Below are 23,765 nucleotides of genomic sequence, written 5' to 3'. Positions count from 1 at the left end.
TTGACCACAACTGTACTTTATTTAAATTAATCTATGTATAGTCTGCATTTTTAAAAATATTTCAGAGATTCAACTTTCAAGAAAACATTATTTTTGAGAATGACAGAAAGAAAGATATTTTGAAAAATATTTAAAAAGATTTTTCCCACCACAGCAATAAGATGATAACAGCCAGATATTCTTTCTATTTTCATTAGACAGAAACTGGGGTGTGGACAGATGTGTGTGTATGTGTGCGTGCGTGCATGTGTGTGTATGTGTGAGTGTGTTGACACGATTTGAAGAGGAAGGACATTTAGTCAGGTGTAAATAAAGCTGTGAAGAAATTAACACCTGTCAAAAGAAAGGCTGCTGCTAGATGTGAGTGTGTGCATGTGTGTCCTTCTCTTTCCCTGTTGTGCTGTTTTACAGTAATACATATTTCTTATTTACTTATTTTCCACAGTCTATTCATATTGTGTCTTTCACAGTTTGGGACAGCAAACTGAAAACCAGCCATGAGTGGAGTTAAGCTTGTCCAGATGCTGAGACCAGCGTAGACCTTGTTCATCACATAAGAAGTAACTGAAGACTTAAATGAAAATAAACAGTTATCCATAATGTGGTATTTTTTCAAAGTTTAGTCACTTAGCCTCTGAATGTGGATACTGGATCAGCATGTTGTATGAAATGAGCTAAATGTTCAGCATTTTTTATTATACTTTAATCCCCAATAAATCTATTTTCATACATTTTTCTCTGTTTTTGTTATCAGACCAATGGAAGGATTAGTTAACAATCATGCTCATAAAATCCTTATGTTAACACAATGACCTCTGACATAAACACCACTTACCAAAACTAACGTAAGTTATGGCTTAAGCAGAATTTATTGTCACTGTACAAAGTATGTGGTATAACTGGTCTGTGGGTCACTCTTGCTTTGCTTTATATCCGCCAGCCAACCACACATAAGATTGAAGTTATAACAAAAGACCATTAAAAACAACAAAAGGTTTCTACTGCAGCAACGGTCTGTGTTTTTTATACTGTAGTTTTTGATCTTTGAAGTTTTATCTTTTTTTTCCTCACAGTTTTCACATTTCTGGTGAACTCTGTTACCGTAACTCCCTTCCCTATTCCAGCTCACCAGTAAACCAATCAGATGCATACTTTATCTGCTTCCAGCAGCATGTGGTTAGGATGTTGAACGACTCACGACAATAACGACAATACATATTTTGTGTTTTTGCAATAAGGGACTAATTGTATATTGCTTTTATTCATATACAAAAGCAAAGTGGTCTGTTTTCTGTTTCAAATCTTTGAGGTGATAGCTGAACTCAAATGTAAGTAGTTCTTATGCATTTCTGTTTAACTGACGTCAAACTTACAGCAGAATGACTGTCAGTTATTTCACGGTCTTTAGGTAACGAAATCTCTTTGAAAAAAAGCAACTGACTGCAAGTTGTCAAAGAAATGATCCCTGTTAGTCAAGCAACCATTTCAAAGACAAAGATTTATAGCAAAAGGTTGCAAAAATGTTGACTGTGACCTCGAACCACTGTTTTCCTTAGTGTGGCTGTAGTGTTAGTGCAATATTTGCTGTTATTAAAAGTGATCAAAAAATTATGAAAATGATCCAATAAAATTAAAAATCCTTACATTAATTAAATTTGTCTATTTTCCCCCCTCCTATTAAAGGTCATCATATTATGTATCTAAGAACCATTTTTTAGTGAAGATGGCTTTTTTAAAATCACTTTCTACATGCACCAGTACTTGCAACTCTGTGATGCCAACTGGATCTGTTACAGAGTATCAAAAATGTAATTTTTCACTTGGGATAAATCACGAGGTGAAACATCTTCACAAACATAAAGCCGTCTAATTGACTTATTTTTTCACCTTGACTTCAATTGAAAGGGACGCAACTCAAGCCGAATTGTAAAAAGCTTTTGCGTTGGTCTGGATTAATTACAAGGCACAACTTGCACGCCTTATGCAAGGCTCCCGGTTCCTTGTTTAAGCTTTTTTAAAGAAGAAATTGTTGTGTTGTGGATGAGCTTTTGGTTTGTCTGCAGATGTACAGATGGGAGTGATTATGCATATGTTGCTTTTATGAATGCTGACTTCAGCAGTGACAGTGATTGATTGCATAGACAGAGTTGGAGTCGACTATATAGTGCAGGTAAATGCTCCATCATCCACCCTGACCGATACAAATAATCATGATGTGCAACTGTTTATCCTAAAATACAACCCGAGCGTTCTTGGCTGGCAGAGCTCAATTATAACGCCACACATTTTAGTTATAGTCCAGGAAAAATTGCAACAATGCAATCCACCACAAATGTTTTATGGTGGATATTTTAAAAAACTGAAATGTATGAATATTTTGTTGCTGTATTGAACCGCAAGCTGTGCTCTGTTATTAATGCTTGAGATGTTTTTAAAAGTTGGCTTGATGGACATATCTTTTTTATAAGGCCCAATATATACTGCAGACCTTCACAAACAATCAGACAATACCCTATGAGCAGTGTTGGGGAGTAACGGAATACATGTACCGCCGTTACGTATTTAAAATACAAAAGATGAGTAACTGTATTCCGTTACAGTTACCATTTAAAAAGGTGGTATTTAGAATACAGTTACTTTGTTGAAATAAATGGATTACACGGTGGTACTTCCCTGTTTCATATTGTGGCGGGTCAGGACTGTTTGGGTTTTGTTTGACAGCTACGTTCTGTTGTTCCAGGCGGCAGCGTTATGGTTGCCATGGTTACAGGGTGATGCGCGCTCTCTCTGCAACTGTGTGTTTCCTGGGTGAGAGAGCGCCGTTTTGTTGTTGTGCTAAGCTAATAGGCAGAATGCTACAGGTATAGCTCTAAAGAATGTAGCCTCATGGGCAGTGTAGTCCGTGCTGCAGGGAGAATGGACTGCTGTACCTGTTATGTGTCTGTGAGCGCGAGGAGAGAGAAAAGGGAGAGTGGAAAAGTACGAGTTGTCATCGAGCAGAAACGGGAGCTGGAAGCATGTCAATATAATAATAACCACTGCAGCCAAGAAGAGTGCCTGACGAGCCCAGTTGTAAGTAAGCTATTAAAACTCGACTGTACACCGTGTTTTTGTTTTCCTCCGAAACAATAAGTTCCGTTGGAGCAGCCTTTCAACGCCTCTCTCTGTCTCTCGCTAGCAAACTTGACCCAGACAACAAAGTAAAGCTATTTTTCGGCTACGAGCCCGACACAGAACCCAACATATTAGCCAGAGGACATTAAGTAATAGTAATAAATCACAGTCATGTAGTTGTAAACAGCATGATAATATATTAAGTAATCCAAAGTATTCAGAATACGTTACTCCCATTGAGTAACGTAACGGAATACGTTACAAAATACATTTTGGAGCATGTATTCTGTAATCTGTAGTGGAATACATTTTAAAAGTAACCTTCCCGACACTGCCTATGAGCAAGTGTTTGGCAATGGTGGGAAGGGAGAACTCCCTTTTAACAGGAAAAAACCTGGAGCAGGTTCATGGAGGGGGAACCGCATACCACAAATATTAAAGTAAATTCAGGTAGTAAGTGAAGAAAAGTCAAAATAGGATAAATATGATCTTTCTAGTGCCTATCATGCTTTTGCAGCGCGTTTTCAGTTCACATAAAAAATTACTATAATCTAGACTGGAAGTACTCCTCCGTGAATCGCTACCTTATGGTGGTGGAGGGGTTTGTGTGTCCCAGGGATCCCAGGGGCTATGTTGTCTGGGGGCTTTTGCCCCCTGGTAGGGTCTCCCATGGCAAATATGTCCTGGGTGAGGGACCAGACAAAGAGCGATTCAGAAGACCTTTATGAGGAAAACATTGAGGGAACAGTTTACCCTGCCTGGGATAGGGTTACCGCGTCCCCACCCTGCAGCCAGGCCCGGGGACGGTGCCTGAGGGCGAGCGCCTGGTGGCCGGGCACAGCCCGAAAAGGGGACATGGGCCCATCCTCCTGCAGGCCCACCACCCACAGGAAGTGCCGTAGGGGCCGGGTGTACTGTGTGCCGGGCGGCAGCCAGGAGCGGAGGCCCTGGCGGACTGATCCCTGGCTACCAAGACTGACAACACCTCTCTGGTGTGGAAGGAGCTTGAGTTAGTGCATTAGGTTGAGAGGTACCGGATAGATATAGTGGGGCTCACCTCTGGCTGCGTGGCTTGGTCTCCTGGAGAGGGGCTGGACTCTGTCTCAGTCTGGAGTTGCCCCTGGTGAGAGGCGGCGGGCTGGGGTGGGTATTCTAATATCCCCTCGGCTTGCTGCCTGTACGTTGGGGTTCTTCCCGGTGGATGAGAGGGTTTGTTCCCTGCGCCTTAGGGTCAGGGAACGGGTCCTGACTGTCATGTGCGCTTATGCGCCGAGTGGCGGTTCAGAGTACCCAGCCTTCTTAGAGTCCCTGGGTGGGGTGCTGGAAGGTGCTCCACCTGGAGACTCTGTTGTCCTACTGGGAGACTTCAATGCTCACGTGGGTAACGACAGCGAGACCTGGAGGGGCGTGATTTGGAGGAACGGCCTCCCTGATCTGAACCCGAGCGGTGTTTTGATATTGGACTTCTGTGCAAGTCACAGTTTGGCCATAACAAACACCTTTTTCGAACATAAGAGTGTCCATAAGTGCACGTGGCACCAGAACGCTCTAGGCCGCAGGTCAATGATAGATTTTGTAATCGTCTTGGAGGACAAGCACAGAGATAAGATCACTCTGAAGCCACAAAAAGATCATTATTATTACTTTACTAGTGCCATTTTGTGCCTTGATGAACTCCAAATAATTCCTAAATGAACCATTCCTACAACAGCTTGTTTTACATCTGATGCTACAGTTACTTTTCAGCAATTATAACAGCCTATGTACCTTGTTAATTAAAAATAAACCGATCACATTTAGTTTTTTGTTTCCCAGGAATCCCAGGAGCTATGTTGTCTGGGGGCTTTCGACCACTCGTAGGGTCTCCCATAGCAAATTGGTCCTGGGTGAGAGACCAGACAAAGAGCAATACAAAAATTGCTGTGAATGAAAGACCAAGGGAACAGTTCACCCTGCTTGGGATAGTTAACAGGGCCCCGCCTTGAAGCCAGGCCTGGGGAGGGTGCCTGTGTTGGAGCGTCTGGTGGCCAGGCCTTAGTCCAAGGGGCCCGACCGGGCAAAGCCAGAAAAAAGGACATAGGTCCACCACCTGCAGGAGGCACCGCAGGGATCGGGGTGTGTGTGTGCTGGGCAGCAGCCAGGGGAGGAGAACCTGGTGGACTGATCTCTGGCAGACGGAAGAAGCCTGAGCAAGTGTGTGGGGTTGAGGAGTACCAACTAGATGTAGGTATGGGATGTAGCATGGCTTGGTCTGCGGAACCAATCTCCTGGAGAGGGGCTGGAGTCTGTCTTATTCTGGAATTGGTCTTGGTGAGAGGCAGCGGGCTGGGATGGGTTAGTAGATCTTCTGAGTTCTTCCAGTGCAGAAGAAGGTTTGTTCCCTGCACCTTCAGGTCGGATGCTTATGCGCTGAATGACAGTTTAGAGTACCTGACCTTCTTGGAGTCCCAAGGTAGGGTGCTATACCTGGGGACCCTGTGGTCTTATACTCATATGGGGAACGACAGTGAGACCTGGAGGGGCATGATTGGGAGGAATCACCTGCCAGATCTGAGCCTGAGCGGTGTTCTGTTACTGGTCTCCTGCGCAAACCACAGTCTGTCCATAACAAACATCGTTTTGTAATATAAGGGTGTCCATAAGTACACATGTCACCAGGACACTCTAGGCCACAGGTCAATAATTTTGTAATCAGATCATTAGATATTAGCGTAAAAGCAAAGCAAAAAAGTCTCGATTTACGGTCGATCTACATCCCTACCCTCACCTATGGTCACGAGCTTTGGGAAGTGACCAAAAAGAGATAGCGGATGCAACCGGCAGAAATAAACTTTATCTAAAGGATGGCTGGCTCCTCCCTTACAGATCAGAGTAGAGCCGTTACTCCTCCATATCGAAATAAACCACTTGAGGTGGTTTGGGCATCTAACAAGGACGCCTCCTCGGTGAAGTGTTCCGTGCATGTCCCACTGGGAGGAGGCCCTGGGGTAGACCCAGGACACGCTGGAGGGGGTGGCCGGGAAAAGGGAGGTCTGGGCTCCTCAGCTTAGGCTGCTGCCCCTGTGACCTGGCCCCAGATAAGCAGAAGAAGATGGATGGATGCATAGATTTAAAATCACATCATTAAATAATGGTAAGACTTCTTTGAAGAGTTATGTAGGGATGGGGGTCAAATAGATGTTTGGTTTGGAACTATTAAAGGTAGTTCAGAGAGGGAAAAAGAAAAAGAAAAAGAGGGGAAAAGAAAAAATCGAAAACTACTGCAGTTGCTGTACTCCTGCTACATCGATGAGAATACTGTAATAACTTTTTTAAAATATACACATTTTCTTTTTAAAGAATTTCATGAAGGCATTAGCCATGTATTCCTTTAGAACTAAATGAATCCAAAGAAAGAGACAGAGGGAATGGCACTTCCATGCCTGAGAAACTATTATTATGCTGAACAATTGATCCCGTACTGCACTGGTGTAACAGAGGCTATAAAGCCAAGTGGAAGGAACTAGAATTTAGAATGTCATCTAATGTCATTTAGAATGTGAACAGGGAAGCTGCTGTTGTGTTATCGGTTGTTATCTGTGTTCTGTTGTTATCTGCTGTGTTGTTTCACCCACTTTGGGATCCTGTCATTGATTTAATAATCAACTAGCTCTAAGACGGATCAACAAGCTCTAACGAAGAAAAGTTCACTTTGTTGCTGCTCCCGTCCACCACTGTTTGTTTTACACTGCGAAAATCAACAGTAAAGCTACAGAACCAATGCTACATTAAAAATGCATAAGAACTGTAAACTCAGCTTGATACGATGTTTAAATTAGACAGCTCGTTGAAGGCTGAAGGCCGCCATCCCACTTTCTGTCGCAGTGATAAATGGTTATAATGCATAATTTCCGTATAATGCAAAAGATTTTAATCCTGGTCAAAAAAGTCTTAAAACCCACGTTTCTTTCTTTAGTTTATAAAAAGTGAGGGATAATCATGATCTTGAACAGAAGGACTTTTCAGATGCAACCATGTATGTGGTGTATGAAAAAGATAAAACATATATCAAAATCATCAGTTAAGAAATATAATTACGGGCATTGTAAGGATGCAGCTCTGTGATTAAAGCAGAACTGTTACAGCCAACATTAGACTCAAAATGTTTTGTCATTTTAAATTAGGCTTTTGTTGCACCATAAATAATACCATCAAATAATCTGTATGAAAAACTGTCCCAAGCTAAGAATGATAGTGTCATATTAAAAAAACATGGAAAAAAGGAGGAAAAGGACTATCCTCTGAGGACTAGAAGGAATTATGTAACTTTCAACACTGACTCAGTAACCATGAGTCTAGTGGAGCATTACATATCACGGTGTATTATGGTGAGTGGTCTGATCAGAGAAATGTATTCTACCAAATACAGAGAGATCCCTCAAGAAATTCGCCACAGAAAAAGTGTGTTCTAAGGCCATTTCCACATTAACATGAACACTATATGAGACATTATATTTTATACTCTAGACTCCCACATTGCTGCCTTTTTAGAGTACCACATAGGTCTGAGGCAAACTCAACATACCCATGATGTTTACTTATCTTGTCTAACACATTCCAACACACACCTTTGTTTGACTGCACCAAAAGAATAAAAAGCTGCACAAAAGCCATTGAACTAATGGATTAATTAACCTCCTAAGACCTGAACTCTTCTGCGGCATGCATTTTTAATTTCTCTTTGATATTTGGGCATATTGGGGCCCGATGAATGTAAGAATTACCAGCAGAGATGGGCAGTAACGCGTTACGCGTTACTGTAATCCGATTACTTTTTTCAAGTAACGAGTAAAGTAAGGGATTACTATTGCAAAAACGGTAATTAGGTTACCGTTACTTTCCCGTAGGAACGCTGCGTTACTAAAACCGTGATTTTCTTGCAAGAATGTCTCATGACAGTGACGTAAGCGAGTGTGATGTTCGTGACAACAGCTGTGTGCAGATCAACAATGGATAATATATCGAGTGCAGAGAGAGTATGAGCGTGCAGCGTTTAAGGCGTGGAAGTACTGACCTTACTTTGAGTTTGATTCCGTAAAAAGTGACAAAAACATTAGTGTCCGCTGTGCGTGGGAAGAAAACTTCTTTTTACAGCGAAAAAAAACCCTAAACTTCCAAGCAAGCACCGAGTAGCTACGACGTAATGGGAAACTCACAGAGAAACTGCGGTATCCTTCCACTGACCGCTGCGACACCCCTGCACCAGGATAAACCTCCGCCTACTCTACTCCTGCTTTACAGGTGAAAATAGAGCAAAAGGACCGCTAGTCTTTGACTTTATTTATTTTCTGCTGTGTTTTACTTGCATCTGAAAGAGTGAGTGTAAACACAAAAAAATAAATAAATTAAAATATATATATATATATATATATATATATATATATATATATATATATATATATATATATATATATATATATATATATATATATATATATATATTTATTATGTGCTGGAATGTGCAGAAAATAGGTTTAAATGTTAAACTAATTTCTTCAAGTCAGAGAATGGTGCATATAATTAAAATTTTGCTTGATGCATAAAGTTAAAAGATTAAAACTAACAAAACAAGTTTTAAAAAGAGACTTTTCCATTTGATTACATTTTGTATGATGGATTATGTAGAAAAAGTAGAATTGGGCTGAAAGATCTATCGCTTTATCACCTATTCAGGTTGTAAATCATGTTTTTAAAAAGTAACTAAGTAACTAAGTAATTAATTACTTTTGAAAATAAGTAATCAGTAAAGTAACGGGATTACTTTTTTGGGGAAGTAATCAGTAATTAATTACTGATTACTTTTTTCAAGTAACTTGACCAACACTGATTACCAGATTTTTTTTTAACCTTATTTTTGTTTTTAAGAAAAATAAGAGCCACATATGAGGACATTAGCTTAAAATTTTGATAGAACAGTAGCAGTATAATGTCCTTGTAAGTGGATATCAGGCCCTTGTAGAGCAAAATTGAGTATTTTGGTCTAAATAACCCAAAATGTAATGTCCACATATGTGGACGCCAGGTCCTAGGAGGTTAAATCTAAAAACACAAAACAAAAAAACAAAAACAAACATTCCCTGAGTTCCCATTGATGCTTTTGAGGGAAAGATAACGCTTGACACATTATCTAAAACTATCTGCACGCTGGAGTCTACATCTTGTACTGATGGGGAGATCATGGTCCAGTGAAATGATAGGTCAGTATGTTGATCAGATATTACAATGGATACAACATACTATGGCAATGGCAAAGCCTGACTTTACATTTTCAAGCTCTGCATCTGGCGCGTCTTCTTGTTTCATTTTTACTGGAGACCACAATGTTTGTATTTCCACTGTCAGCCTTCTTGATTGGTCCTTTGGTAATTAGTTCACTAGCAATGACTTTAAAATGCATATTAAAAATAATTAAAATAATAAAATAATAAAAATCAAGACATTTAAGTGCTGCAGAAAAATATTTTGTGTGTGGGTCAAAAAAAAAAGAAGAGTTCAAATAGGACAAAGTGTGACATTTGTATGCACTACTCTATATCTTCACGGTGCTATATAAAATCTCATAGAAGTATGCAAACATAAAGTGGAATGGAATTTGTTTGAGACATGGTCTTTTTGTGTCTCTCGCCCACAGCCACACAGTGCAGGGATCAGTTCCAGAGCATGCCTCAGAGCAGCAGTTTGAAGCATTCACACAGAGGATTTGTAGCATGTCCTGCTGCTTGGAACAAAGAATTAATAGCAGTCTTCTGCTTTCCAGTGCAGACTCTAACTTTCTTCTCCGCCAAAGTACCCTTTGTGTGTGTGTATATATATATATATACACATACACACACACACATATATATATATATATATATATATATATATATATATATATATATTTATTACTGTGACAACGAATGCAAACATTGCAGATAAACATATACATTTGTGTGTGTGTAACTCGTAATACTTACTATTTATAGGTCTCGGAACGAACATATTCAAAAACATGGGAGACTCCTAGCTGGAACTGGTCTGCAATGGGAGTAACCCAAGGATTATTCTCTGCTTTAAACACCTGTTTAGGGCCAGTCAGATCCAGATTACCTGTAGACAAGAGGACATACAAACATGCCATTGAAGCATTTTCTCATATGTCTGATGTTTATCTTGTATTCTGCAAACTAATCACATTTACAAAGTTAGATGCAGCTTGCTATACAGCTTCAGAGCCATCAGGTTGAGGGCTTTGATCATGGGAATTGCAGTGCTAATTAGGAAGAGTACAGTACTGCTCTAACAGTTCACCCACCCAGATTTATTCAGTTGGTAGAGAAACTCAGCTCTTGCCTTTATATATGCTTAAGACCCTTTAAGGAAATGTGATGACAAAGAACACAGCTTTTCCCACCAGATTTCTATTTTAAACATAAACACTCAGTTTTAACAGATGAATGTATTTGGATCACAGTGATGATTTAATAATACGTTTTTAGGGCAAAGAGCCAGTCCCCATAATGTAAAGCATTCAGTTTTAGGAAAAAAGACTTTGATTAGGTCTGCATTAAGTTTGGGTTAGGCTAAGTGATAGGTTCAGGATTTCAGCATCGGTCAGTAGACAAAGTCTCCAGGAAATACACATACAGTAAATCAATATGCTATTCTCTAAAGAGTTGTTTGTATGTGGGCAGTACCAAGTTCCGGGGGCAGAACGGTCAGTCTGTTGCCCTGGATGTGAAGCTCTTTGAGATGAGCTAAATCCCCAATCTCCTTAGGCAGCGAGATCAAATCATTATCTCTAAGACTCAACTAAAGAGAAAAAATACACAAAGCAAAAAGAGGATGCGTTCACTTATTATACAAGATCACATGCTTACATTGATTCAAAATTCAAATGGGACTTAAATATTCCAAGACTTCTATTCATATTGACTTACTATTTGCAGCTTCGTCAGCTTCCCAATGTCAGCTGGAAGGACCTCAAAGTCATTGTCACTCAAATAAAGAGCTCGCAGAGTTGCTGGAAAACAGAGATCCCTGTTACTTTGTATCCATGTGCAATGATGGTGGAGAACAACACAACAGCCTAATCAATCAAGAGCAAACTCAGCAACATCATCAACATAAGTTAGCAAGAGACAGGGTGAATTTCCAAAGTTTCCAAATTAGGCACCTAGTTGTTTATGGAAGGCAAAATATTAAAAAGCTTAACTAAACAAGACCCCGTCCATCCGTGCAATCTGCGACAGGTTCGCAATTTTGGCCCCATAGGCAGTATTATTGTAGGGTCTACCTTACAATATAAAACGCCTTGAGGCGACTGTTGTTGTGATTTGGCGCTATATGAATAAAACTGAATTGAATTGAATATAGCTTCACTGCCACAAGAATGGGATAAACTAAAATAATTCTATAACTCTTTGAGACTTTGGAAATTATTTTGGGCAGACTCTATGATTTTGAACTTTTGTGTGTGTGTATGGACGGATATTAAAAATCAAAAATGATTAGTTTACTATACTCGTGGGGACAAACAGCCCTCGTGGGGACCGAAATCCCAGTCCCCACGAGTTTGAAGAACTGTGGTTTTAGTGTCACGGTTACAATTAGGTTATGGTTAGGTTTAGGGTAAGGGTCAGGGTTAGGCATTCATTTTTGATGGTTAGGGTTAAGGTAAGGGGCTAGGGAAAGCATTATGTCAACGAGATGTCCCCACAAGGGTATAAATACACACACACGTGTGTGTGTGTGTGTGTGTGTGTGTGTCTTCATGCACACTAACTGAGGTAAAAGAAATTCCCAGGCAGACAGTTCTGGTTCAGGTTGTTATAGGTGAGGTCCAACACCTCCAGAGCAGGCAATGACCCAAATCCTCGGGGCAAGGTACTCAGGCGGTTCATCCTGTGCTCCAAAAAACAAACACAAAACCCATATCATGCATTACATAAAAACAATACACCAACTTCAGCTGTTCGCAGTTTCTGTTTCTAATTTAGGCAATGACTAAATTACTTATTGTGCATCATAACACAATCTCATCAACAGAATGTTGAAATCTGAAAAATGTCAAATCTGTGTGTGCAAGGGACAAGGCTGAAAATTAATATACAATCCTCATCTTTGGGAAGGTTGATGGTTCGATCCCTGGCTCCCCCAGTCTGCATGCCACAGTATCAGGCAAAAGTATACATACCACCTACTAACATTTTGTTAAACGTCCCTTTGAAAGTTGCACCTTGACCAAGAGTCAGATACCTTCTCTACGTCCAAGGAACTTCTTAAAACTTTCCTTTTTGCTTAAGTATATAATTAGAGCTGGATCAGGTGACTGCTACAAAATGCAATAATTGGTTGCGGCATATGGCTGCTCCACTCTAAGCCATGTTCTGCCAGAATTAAAGATTTTAAGCTTAAGTATTCCATTCATCAAGATCTGATGCATCACAGATCCCCAACCTAAATAGGACACACACTTCACAGCAATCACCATAGCTATTCTACTTTAGAAACAGGTACAGGTAGAAATGGAGGCTACAATGCTACTGCTTTTGTTGGCTGTTGAAAATCAAACATTGGCCATTTGATTGGGATCAGCATACACTCTGATTTACCATTCTTCTGCATTCTTCACTGTTGGCCTACTGTTAACATGCTGTCTTTGAGTCCATGTTGAATCAGCAGCAGTGGATAGTTTTTTTTTAACCTGTAGTTTGCATTTTGCTGTCATGTTCTTGTGTTTTCATGCAGCAATAATAAAAGCTCTTTCAAATCGTAACTCATCAATATTTATAGACTACTTCAAGCTCTCTCTCCTCCCTGCACAAACTGAATCCAGCTGATCGTAGTCTATGTGAACAAAAGGGGCAGTTTTTTTTCTCCTTACACTACATGGACACAGTCTAAGGAGCTTGAAAAGAAAGATGACCGGACTTCTTTAAGTTTCTCTCATTTGAAGAGCTTCTTCAGTTCTACAAGCAATTAGCGGAGGTTCCCAGATTTAAGCACTATTGGGAGCATCCCCAAGAAGGTCATGGACCCCCTTTTGATCCTCTACCTAATCACATGAGCCCAGGTTGGAAAACAGGTGTGGGTCACAATCCGGTCGTTCAGTCTGACGTCACTAGCCGTGTCTGGGCCTAAACTCCGCTGCAGGTGCATATATCAAACGATCACTATGGCATTACTGAGAGTTAAAAAACTGTCTAAAGTCTTTCATCTTTAATAAAATGATCAGCGTTCTGCTCTACCAGGTGTAACAATTGAGTTTAACATCCAGGCATCCATGAAAACGGAATTTATGACATTTAACGGAGTTAGAAGTTAGCAGGAAGTTAGCTCGCTAGCTTCTATCTAAATACAATATAGCATGTCCTGACTGCGGGGTTTTGGAAACAAATTAAAACGTACAGCTCTGTTATCACTTCCAACATAAATGAAGACAGAAAACTAAACAGCAGTGACGTTTGTAGGGTTACTGAAGTTGGGCTAGCTGGTATATAATGATGTGCTACGTGACCGCTAGCGACACAGCTATGTTAGCATAATATGAACAAGCTAACTTTTTTTCCACTCGATAAAAGTTAACGTGTTCTCGGTGGTCAGGAACAAATGTAATGGCATGGCAGGATGCTGTAAAAGGACCAAACTTCAGCCAGGAGAACAACTGAGATAATCCATCCACAATACGAGGTTAGTCATTCATATACTGCTGCATGGGCTGGGCTGTAGTTACATCCTAAGGTTTTAAAAACTGAGCTTAAATAAATGATTAGCGGTAATAAAAGCCGAGGGAGGTCAACAGTGATCACTGACTGTTTTAGGAGCTTTTTGAGATTAAATAGAAGAAAATACATAACATTAAACATGTTAACAACACAAAATCCATATTAAACGCAGACTACTTTAGGCCCGGAAGTAGGATTCGTCACGTCATCACTTAACGACCGGATAGGCCAAGGTTTCGGGTGAACCCATTGTGATTTCTTTCCTTAGTGACTGTAATATGATTTCTAAATTTACAGATGAGAAATCATCTCAAATGTGGCCATACTTCTTGATCTTGCATTTCCACAATTACAGATTCCCATGGTACAAATCTGAATTTTTTGTTTTTGCCTTGTCCTTGATGATTATCATGAACATCGTAACCAAATAAATAGGAACAAAACAAACAAAAGGTGTGAACAGACAGATTAACAGAAAAGGAGGATTTGATAATGGAGGAGACACCAGCTGAGTTTATGCACATATATGCTTTCAGGTAGAAGGAGCTGACAGGTCACAGGGACAACCGTTCTATTTGACTTCTATGTGTTTGGCAAATGAAATTACGAACCTACGAGGTCCAATCACATCAATGCAAGTCCAGCGACACACATACACATGCGCACACACGTACAGACGCACACTCACAAAACAAAAAAATAAACAGAAAATGAAAAGTGAATGCACAGCCTGAATAGTAGTTTGAGGCTTAGACTATCCAGATCATGTTTGTTTGTGGATCAATACACACCATGGCTCCTCTCCTAATCCTCCTGTCACTGACATCCTGCCTGTGTGAGGCTGCACTCATATCTAAACATACACATACATTCACTTCCAATTTGTGACACAGAAACTGCAGTTTTGATTAGATTAGTTTGTAGTTTTTCTGTAACACTAAAACAATAAATGAAAACTCTTGAGCATTATTTGTGTTGTAAATCACTGGAGATAACCCAGCAAAGAGTCACATAAAGGCTGTGTGTTTGAGCTGAGGTTCAAGCATCAAACACATGCTCTTTTAATCACTTGCTGCTCATCAAATAAACAAACCAATTTAGATAAATTGCTGTAATCAAATCGAAGCTGCAGCAACCTGAGGTTGCACAGACTTAAAAAGGTGGAAAGAGATAAATTTACTGTATACAGTAATGTGTACACACTGGTGTGAGAAAGTATTTCCCCGTTCAAACATGAATGGCCTGTCACACCAAAGCACTGAAATTAGATTCAAGTCCAAAACCTTCATTTAGTTTTGTTGAGCCATTCAGAAATAGACTTGCTTATGTCCTTTACATTATTGTCCTGCTACTTAACCAAAGTGTGCTTGAGCATCAGGGTACAAACTGATGGTTGGACATCCTATTTTCTGGTAGAGACCATAATTCGTGACAAGTTGTCCAGGTCCCAAAGCGGCAAAGCAGCCCCGCACCATCACACTATCACCAACGTGTTTGATTCTTGGTACGACGATGTTTTCGTGAAATGTTGTGTTAGCTTTAGGTTATATTTAGATGATATCGTGATTAAACAGACCTGGCAGTAGTTAGCCCTGGGTGCTGGCAAGTGAAATTGAACATGTAGTTAATCATATTATACTAGTAATATTATACTGCAGTTGTAAATGGAAGTTATCACAGTATAGTGGTGCAATAGATGAGCCTTTCTGCTAGCTGAAGAGTCTTCCACAATATTTTCATTTTTTTATTGTTCATTTATTTATTTTGATTCACTTATTAATATATTGATATTTAGTGTCTCTGGATCGATGCTATATCGCCATGCAAAATATCACAATACTGCGCCATATCAATTTTTCTCACTTACCTCTATTCAAACGATGCAGTCTGACTTGGACTGAGTACAATTGCTCTCCGCAAAGTTGTCAAAGGTTTGAAAATGATTGCTGTCTAATTTAAAAATACAGATTGCCAACTGACTCATCAGACTCATTCAGACTGATGTTGTCATCAGTCTGAATGAGTCTTTTTGATTTGAAGCGACTCGCCTCAACTGGCTGCCAGCTAATTGCACTCTGGTGATATTGCTTTAGAATTGGAAGGTTGCAGAGCACAAATGTAAAGGTTTTATTCAAATTTCTGTTAAATGTAAACATCTAGAGATATTTGATTCTTGATGATTTATGACAGTTAATTGCTTTACAATCAGAAAAAGATTTTATTTGATAGCCATCTTGACACCATTTAATCGCAGGCTAATGGACTGAAGACATAGTGTACATTTTCATTTTCACTGCAATACTGATGACACCCAGCTCTATCTATCTATAAAGCCAGATAACACACACCAATAGTTAAACTGCAAGAATGTATCAAAGACATAAAGACCTGGATGGCCGCTAACTTTCTGCTCCTTAATTCAGATAAAACTGAGGTTATTGTACTTGGCCCTGAAAATCTTAGAAATATGGTATCTAACCAGATTCTTACTCTGGATGGCATTACCTTGGCCTCCAGTAACACTGTGAGGAACCTTGGAGTCATTTTTGACCAGGACATGTCCTTCAACGCACATATTAAACAAATATGTAAGACTGCGTTCTTCCATTTGCGCAACATCTCTAAAATGAGAGAGCAGATTTCTCCTGTTTTGGCTTCCCTTCATTGGCTCCCTGTTAAATTCAGAATTGAATTCAAAATCCTGCTCCTCACATACAAGGTCTTAAATAATCAGGCCCCATCTTATCTTAATGACCTTGTAGTACCATATCACCCTATTAGAGCACTTCGCGCTCGCTCTGCAAGCCTACTTGTTGTTCCTAGAGTATTTAAAAGTAGAATGGGAGGCAGAGCCTTCAGTTTTCAGGCCCCTCTTCTGTGGAACCAGCTTCCAGTTTGGATTCGGGAGACAGACACTATCTCTACTTTCAAGATTAGGCTTAAAACTTTCCTTTTTGCTAAAGCATATAGTTAGGGCTGGACCAGGTGACCCTGAATCCTCCCTTAGTTATGCTGCGATAGGTGTAGGCTGCTGGAGGACTCCATGATGCATTGGGTTTTTCCTTTTTAGTCACCTTTCTTACTCACTATGTGTTAACAGACCTCTCTGCATTGAATCGTACTTGTTATTAACCTCTGTCTCTCTTGCACAGCATGTCTTTTATCCTGTCTTCCTTCTCTCTCCCCAACCGGTCGCAGCAGATGGCCCCGCCCCTCCCTGAGCCTGGTTCTGCCGGAGGTTTCTTCCTGTTAAAAGGGAGTTTTTCCTTCCCACTGTCACCAAAGTGCTTGCTCATAGGGAGTCATATGATTGTTGGGTTTTTCTCTGTGTGTATTACTGTAGGATCTACCTTACAATATAAAGCACCTTGAGGCGACTGTTGTTGTGACTTGGTGCTGCATAAATAAAACTGAACTGAATTGAATTGAACTGAAAGCAGTCTGACTCCAACATTTATGGTAAGTTTTAGTAACAGTGTTGGTATGCTTGAGAATCTCCCTGTGTAGCAAATAAAATAACATAAAGCAAACAACTTTATTAGATAAAACAGGTAATGAAAGATAATTATGAGGGCATAATTCACCGTTGAAAAAATGTGACAAACTGCAATGTATCGTATTGCAGTACTTAACATATTTCAAAATATTAAAAATCCCAAAACACTGTATCATGAGCAAAGTATTGTGACAATATTATATTGTAGGGTTTCTGGCCATTCCCACCTATATCCAGCATGGACAGCTAGGGAACAATAAAGAGTAGGTGGCGATTGTAAACAAGGTAACAATAGCACATACCCAAGGTTGAGGTGTTTCAGCTTCTGAAGGCTGCTGATCTGAGTAGGAAGCTCTTCAATCTGGTTGTTGAACATGTTTAGAACTTCCAGGTTCTTCAGTTCTGAGATGTTAGCAGGGACAGCTGGAAAACACCAACACAAGGAAAATAAATGATAAGTATATCCAGCATACTGGGAACATTAGCACAAAAACACACTTCTCCTGGATGTCTGAAAATATTGACAGTGTGGGGAAGAAACTGTACCTGTCACACAGGTACCATCTCTACAGCGAGGATACCATCAGCAACTCGGGCCTTGTTCCGAGACAACTGACTTTTTAACTAACCCTACACACCCACCATTTACCAGGTTGTTTACAACAAAAACATACATACTGTGACAAGAACATCGCCTTCCCAACTCTGATCACCAGTTCATCATCATCAACTTCATTAAACACTGTGTTGACCAACCTTGATATAAGATTGAAGAGTATAAACGAGGCAGTTTCACTCTTCCCTACTATTTACAGTTCTACTGATGATCGGTGGGCTGGACATTTGAACAGAGACAAGTTAGAAGAAAAGAGTAAACCAACTAGGCCCTGACATGAATGCTGCCAGGAGGATGAGTGTTAAAGCGGTGAGGTCTGGGCATACTCATAAGACTTGCGCGTGAACGTGTGTGTGTGTGTGTATTTTTAACTTGTTAGTTGAAATGTGCAATATCTACTTTCTACATTTTAAAAATAATTGAAGATAAATCTGTGGAATTCAGATCAAGCCTTCAACAAAAACAACATTAACACAAAACACAAAGTCTGTGTCTGTAAGGTAAATATTGTTTCAGTCCAATTTAAGATTATATGTGGTCAAAAGAGTTTGGAAGAAATTATATATGAAGGTATTACCACTGTTTGTTAGATTGACCACATATAAGTAGCTTATCTTAATGGCATGCCCGTCTTGGGCTATGGTGGGCTAAAGACTGGGGTGGAATTGTAGGACTGGGTGGGGATGGTAGGTTCTTGGTTCAGCCTTTGCTCCCTGGTCTCTCATTGGGTGGGATTGGACTTCACCTTTCTTGCTTCTTTTAATGCACAGCATTAGCCTAGCACAAGCTCACCTATCAGATTTATAATAAGTGTATTAACTATAGTTGTTAGGAGCAGATTGGGATGATGGTGGGATGCTGCCCCACACAACACAGGACCCGAAGAGTTTCAGGGCGATTCAGAACAGCATTCGGGACAGATTATCTCCTTGGTAAATTCCACACTTGATGGTGACACGTGCAATCGGCTTTATGCTGGCATCTGGTGTTTTTTGCCACATCCTCATCGATTTTCTAATGAAAGCTGTTAGGGTCCTGAGTCATAGGCCTTTGTATAGACAATCTAGGTAATGCACAGGTTGGTCAGTGTGGTATTGCAGTCTTGAGTGATTACTCTGTCTACTAAGACCTTGCGCATCACAAGCTCACCCCTCTGGTGAATCTTCCAATTCCCTTCTGGACCCTGCTCATGTGTTGAGTCATGTGCCTGCTCATCTTAGCTGCTGTGACGCCTGAGGTCACTAGTTGGACAGGACCGCTCCCTTTTGGGAACCCTTCAGGATCAGGACTGTCAGGCCTTCTGTTAGCCATTGCAGGTGCGTCTCATTCATTAGCAGCTCATTCGTTTGTACTGCCAGACGGCCATATCTTCTTTAGCCAGTAGGTGTGAATGATGCCTTTGCTTTATATCATGAAGCGTGCCAGTGCCCTACGCTGAAAAACAGGCCGACGCCATTATGTTAGCACCTCCAAACTTCACTGTTGGTATGGTGTTTATAGGGTGATATGCAGTGCCTTTTGACCACCGAACATGGTGTTTATTATGGCATCCAAAAAATTCAATTTTGGTCTTATCTGACCAGACTATATTCTCCTTGCTTATCTAAATATTGTTGAGCAAATTTTAAACGCGTTTCAATATGCTTTTCCTTCAACAATGTAGTCTTGCATGGTAAGCATGCATACAGTCTAGATATTCTTCTGTAACCAATGCCATCAGGAAGGTCTTGAGAGAGCTCTCATTGGTTTTACCCATCATGAGATGTTTCTTGTGTGACACCCATTTACAGGCCATCAGTTTGGACTGAACCAGCTGACATTAATTTGCACTAAGTGGCAGGATTACGTTCTAATTACTGATGGATTTCAGCTGGTGTCGTGACTTTCCATGCCTTTTTGCGCCCCTCTTTCTTCATGTGCGCAATACTTTCTCCCTGTGTCATTTCTTAATTTTACACATAATTTATGGACATCTATGATTTGATTTCTATGCATGTGTGGATTAGATGGGTTGTTACCAACATCTAGTAAGAATTTTAATGTCCCTAATGCCCAATTAGAAACATATTTAGTGACGCAATCAATACTTATTTTCCGTGCTGCGTGTATATCTTTTTGTTATGTCCTCTACACTGCTGTGGGGAAGAAATGTAAACCACATAATAACTAATTATTTCTTAAATGAAAGACATACTGTACATTCTTTGGCATTATTAGATCACCTTATTTAGTTTTTTTAACTCATAAGCTAGTGTTTTACATGACTTGAAGACATACAAACTGAATAAACACAAGACCAGCGTGAAAGTGTCAGTATATGCTAGTGAAGGAGGACTCGGCAGTCTTGCAAACCACATATAATTGTGATAATATGACAGCAAACAGTAAGGTGTGTGTAAGTGTCAGTGAAGTCTCTTCTCATTCCTCCTGTGGGCCACTATCAATGAAATACCAATAATAATAATAATAATAATAATAATAATAATAATAATAACCTTTTCAGCCATGCTTGAAAACACTGACATAAAAAAGTTTGGTGCAGCAGGTCTTCAATACCTCCTTTATGCCAGTAGTATTCATCATTAATCATGTCCACTATCCACTATCAGGGACAAACAGAGACTGCAGCGTGTTGTGCGCTCTGCTGAGAAGGTGATTGGCTGCAGACTCCCATTTCTGCAGGACCTGTACACCTCCAGGACACTGGGACGTGCAGCTTGGATCTCAGCTGACCCTTCTCACCCTGGACACAGACTGTTTGACCTGTTCTCCTCAGGCAGGAGGCTCCGGTCCATTCGCACCAGAACCTCTCGCCATAAGAACAGTTTCTTCCCCTCTGCTGTTGGACTCATGAACAATAACCGTATGACTGTTCGCACCACTAACACATGACCCTACGCTGTGTTCACTGCATCATTCCATGTTTGGCACTGATCACCACCTGCACTCATGTATATATCTATCTACTTAGCACTTTTAATTCTTATTCTTATTTTTATTTTCATGTCTATTTAAACGTTTATGACAGTATGTTTGCACTAAGTACCGCAGAAATTTCCTAATGTTGTAAACCTGCTCAACATTTGGCAATAAAACCCTTTCTGATTCTGATTCTGATTCTGATTTAAATGGTCTGAAAAATCACGACACAGAAAGATCAGGTGTGAGAATGGGATAGAATCAAACGTATAGAACAATATAAACCAGAATCCTGAAAAGAAAACATTTCTGTTAGGAGAGTCACCGTTTCCACTCCTTTGGAGTTCTAAGGTAATATGATCCAATATAATACTACAAACACTATAGACTGTCAAGTTTTTAAGACAAGTGTTAAGACAGAGGATCATCTTTCCTCTATTATTATAATACAGTCTTTACGTTGCAATAAAAACCACCTTGACATGACTTCTGTTGTGAATGGGTTTATAGTATTACAATTATAACAGTGCATTTATATTATAGTACTGCACTGTACTGTAACTGTTAGAGTAAAAAGTATTTCCGACGTGCTGTTTTTCACACAGCTTCACCAAACATCCGAGTTTTATTTTGGATGCTTACACGATTTTACTTGTTTTAAAAAGAAACTAAATTCACCAGCAGCAATGTATTGTCTCCAGATTCAGTTTTGCTGCTGACTGCTTGAGGTGTTTCTTCAAAGTGACCAAAAGATGCGCTTCCAGCATCTTTCTCCAGATCATCTTTAGCGTATTTGAGTCTATATCACAAGTAGAGTTCTTATTGGTCCGTACCCTCCTAGCCCATTGATGTGCAAGGTCTAGTGATTGTCTTCTATGAAACTACAATTCACAACTTAGCCAAGTCATTCACCACCACTGGTGGTGGTCAGAGGGCCCGGTGGCGCCTGTGTCCGGCAGCCTCGCCTCTGTCAGTGCACCCCAGGGCAGCTGTGGCTACAATGTAGCTGCCATCCCCAGTGTGTGAATGGGTGAATGACTGAATGTAGTGTAAAGCGCTTTGGGGTCCTTAAGGACTAGAAAAGCGCTATACAAATGCAGGCCATTTACCATTTGTATTTTTTGGGACTTTTAGACACATCTCTCACTAGTTTTTGAAATGTTTTGCTTACAGCTCAAGCCTTTGCTGAAGTTTTTATAATGTGTATAAATTGGAAGCTAACTCTCAGTTTTACCTTGATTTTACAAGCTTTAAGCTAAGGCATATCACTGCACAGCAGTGGTTTGTGCTACGGCTCAATAAAAACGTCAGTTTTTTAGGCGACTAATAATATTGATCCTGGTCTTATTTTCTCTAAATTAATTCAGTTATTGTGTGCAAATAGGAATGCTTAAAAACACTATAGTGAAAATCCCTTGATCTGTTAACCTAGGAAACCTTTGAACACACACACACACACACACATCCTACTTCTTCATGTAGTTTTACATTTAGTTTATATTTCTCATAATTAGCTTTTATGAAAAATGTAAATTATCATTTTATTAACATCACATCAATCAGCAAGACACGATAACCAAAACCCAAGATGTAGCTTCATACCAGTATAAAAACAGCTTTAGTGAATGTGTGTAGTGAGCCTGTGATGACCTCTGCTGGTGCAAAATACAATCACATGACTTCAATGCCATTAGATATTACAAAGTAGTCCCCTCCAGTTCCCTATTTATGATATAAACGGTGTCTTTGTTTCAGGTGTTAAACATCCTGCAGGTCAAGTGTATTTATGTATGTATGGGGATTTTATGCAAACAGCTCTTAGAACAGAGCTAGTTAAACAAGGATGTGAAATGATAAATCAACATGAACACTACAAGTAGTCCAATGGAACTCCTTTATATGTCTACACCATCTGAAACTCCAACCAGGGTTTACTGTTCACTCAATATACAGCAAGTATATACACAACATGACCTTGCTTCAAATTCATGCCATGCTTCACTTGCCCAGCGATGCTATCTAACGGGACTGAGAGATGGGCTCCTATCTCTGTCTGATATACCACGAGGGGTGGACTGGTTCAGGGCACCATCAATTTATTTACAGTTGTGGTCAAAAGTTTGCAAAAACTCATCACTATATTCATGCCCAGTATATGTAATCTTTTGACCGCAACTGTATTTATAAACTACAAGTCTTCAATCTGTTACTGCTTGTCCTGTTGCACAAATGAATGCCTTTACTGTCATTATAGATGTACAATGGGATACAAATGAGTTCAAATCCCAGCTTTAGTGGTGAAAAGAGAACAGTATGAATGTGAATACACAGACTGGGCCTACCACTGACATAACAGGATATTATGGTTAGTTGATGCTGTCCAGATGTGTGATTTGAATAGGACTTTTTATTGATTCTAATATGCCAATGCTTTCCTTTTAACATACCCTGCAGGCTATTTATTTTACAATATGCCTTACTCTAGATCTGACAATAGTTAAAATGATGGCAAGCTTCACAGGGTTGTTTGATGTTAAACAGCTCAATATCTGAGAGAGCAGAGAAAGAGATAAGAGTTACCTGTGAGCTTGTTGTGGCTGAGGACCAGCTGAGTGATATTAGACAGGGTGACTGAAACGACAAGGAACATCAAGTCAACAAAGCAAGGTGACAAAGTGATGACAAGGTACAAGTGTGTGTTATGTTGATGCACTGTTACCCCCAACACAGAATACAAGTAGTAAATATATAATACATTGTATAACCAAGAGTTAAAGTTGGAACAATCTGGAATGAGGTTGAGCTCATAAGCAGTTAAATCTGACAGGCAGTTAATACAAAATGTTACCGAGTTCATTTTTCATGGGCTGCAATA

General features: G+C 39.9%; 1 protein-coding gene across 1 annotated transcript in view; it reads right to left on the bottom strand.

Annotated features, from left to right (window-relative positions):
- rsu1 (Ras suppressor protein 1) overlaps nucleotides 1-23,765 on the bottom strand; it is a 43,211-nt gene that overhangs the window by 17,213 nt on the left and 2,233 nt on the right. The window contains exons 3-8 of the mRNA XM_006800862.3: nucleotides 23,471-23,521; nucleotides 17,658-17,778; nucleotides 11,918-12,036; nucleotides 11,073-11,155; nucleotides 10,830-10,944; nucleotides 10,110-10,242 (exon numbers count right to left, since the gene is read on the bottom strand). Coding sequence (XP_006800925.1) covers nucleotides 10,110-10,242; nucleotides 10,830-10,944; nucleotides 11,073-11,155; nucleotides 11,918-12,036; nucleotides 17,658-17,778; nucleotides 23,471-23,521 — 622 coding nt within the window. The remainder of the gene's footprint in view (nucleotides 1-10,109; nucleotides 10,243-10,829; nucleotides 10,945-11,072; nucleotides 11,156-11,917; nucleotides 12,037-17,657; nucleotides 17,779-23,470; nucleotides 23,522-23,765) is intronic.

This window comes from Neolamprologus brichardi, chromosome 9 (genome assembly GCF_056152115.1).
Source record: "Neolamprologus brichardi isolate AB-2024 chromosome 9, ASM5615211v1, whole genome shotgun sequence".
Taxonomy (NCBI): Eukaryota; Metazoa; Chordata; class Actinopteri; order Cichliformes; family Cichlidae; genus Neolamprologus; species Neolamprologus brichardi.
This window is presented reverse-complemented; position numbering and strand designations above follow the sequence as displayed.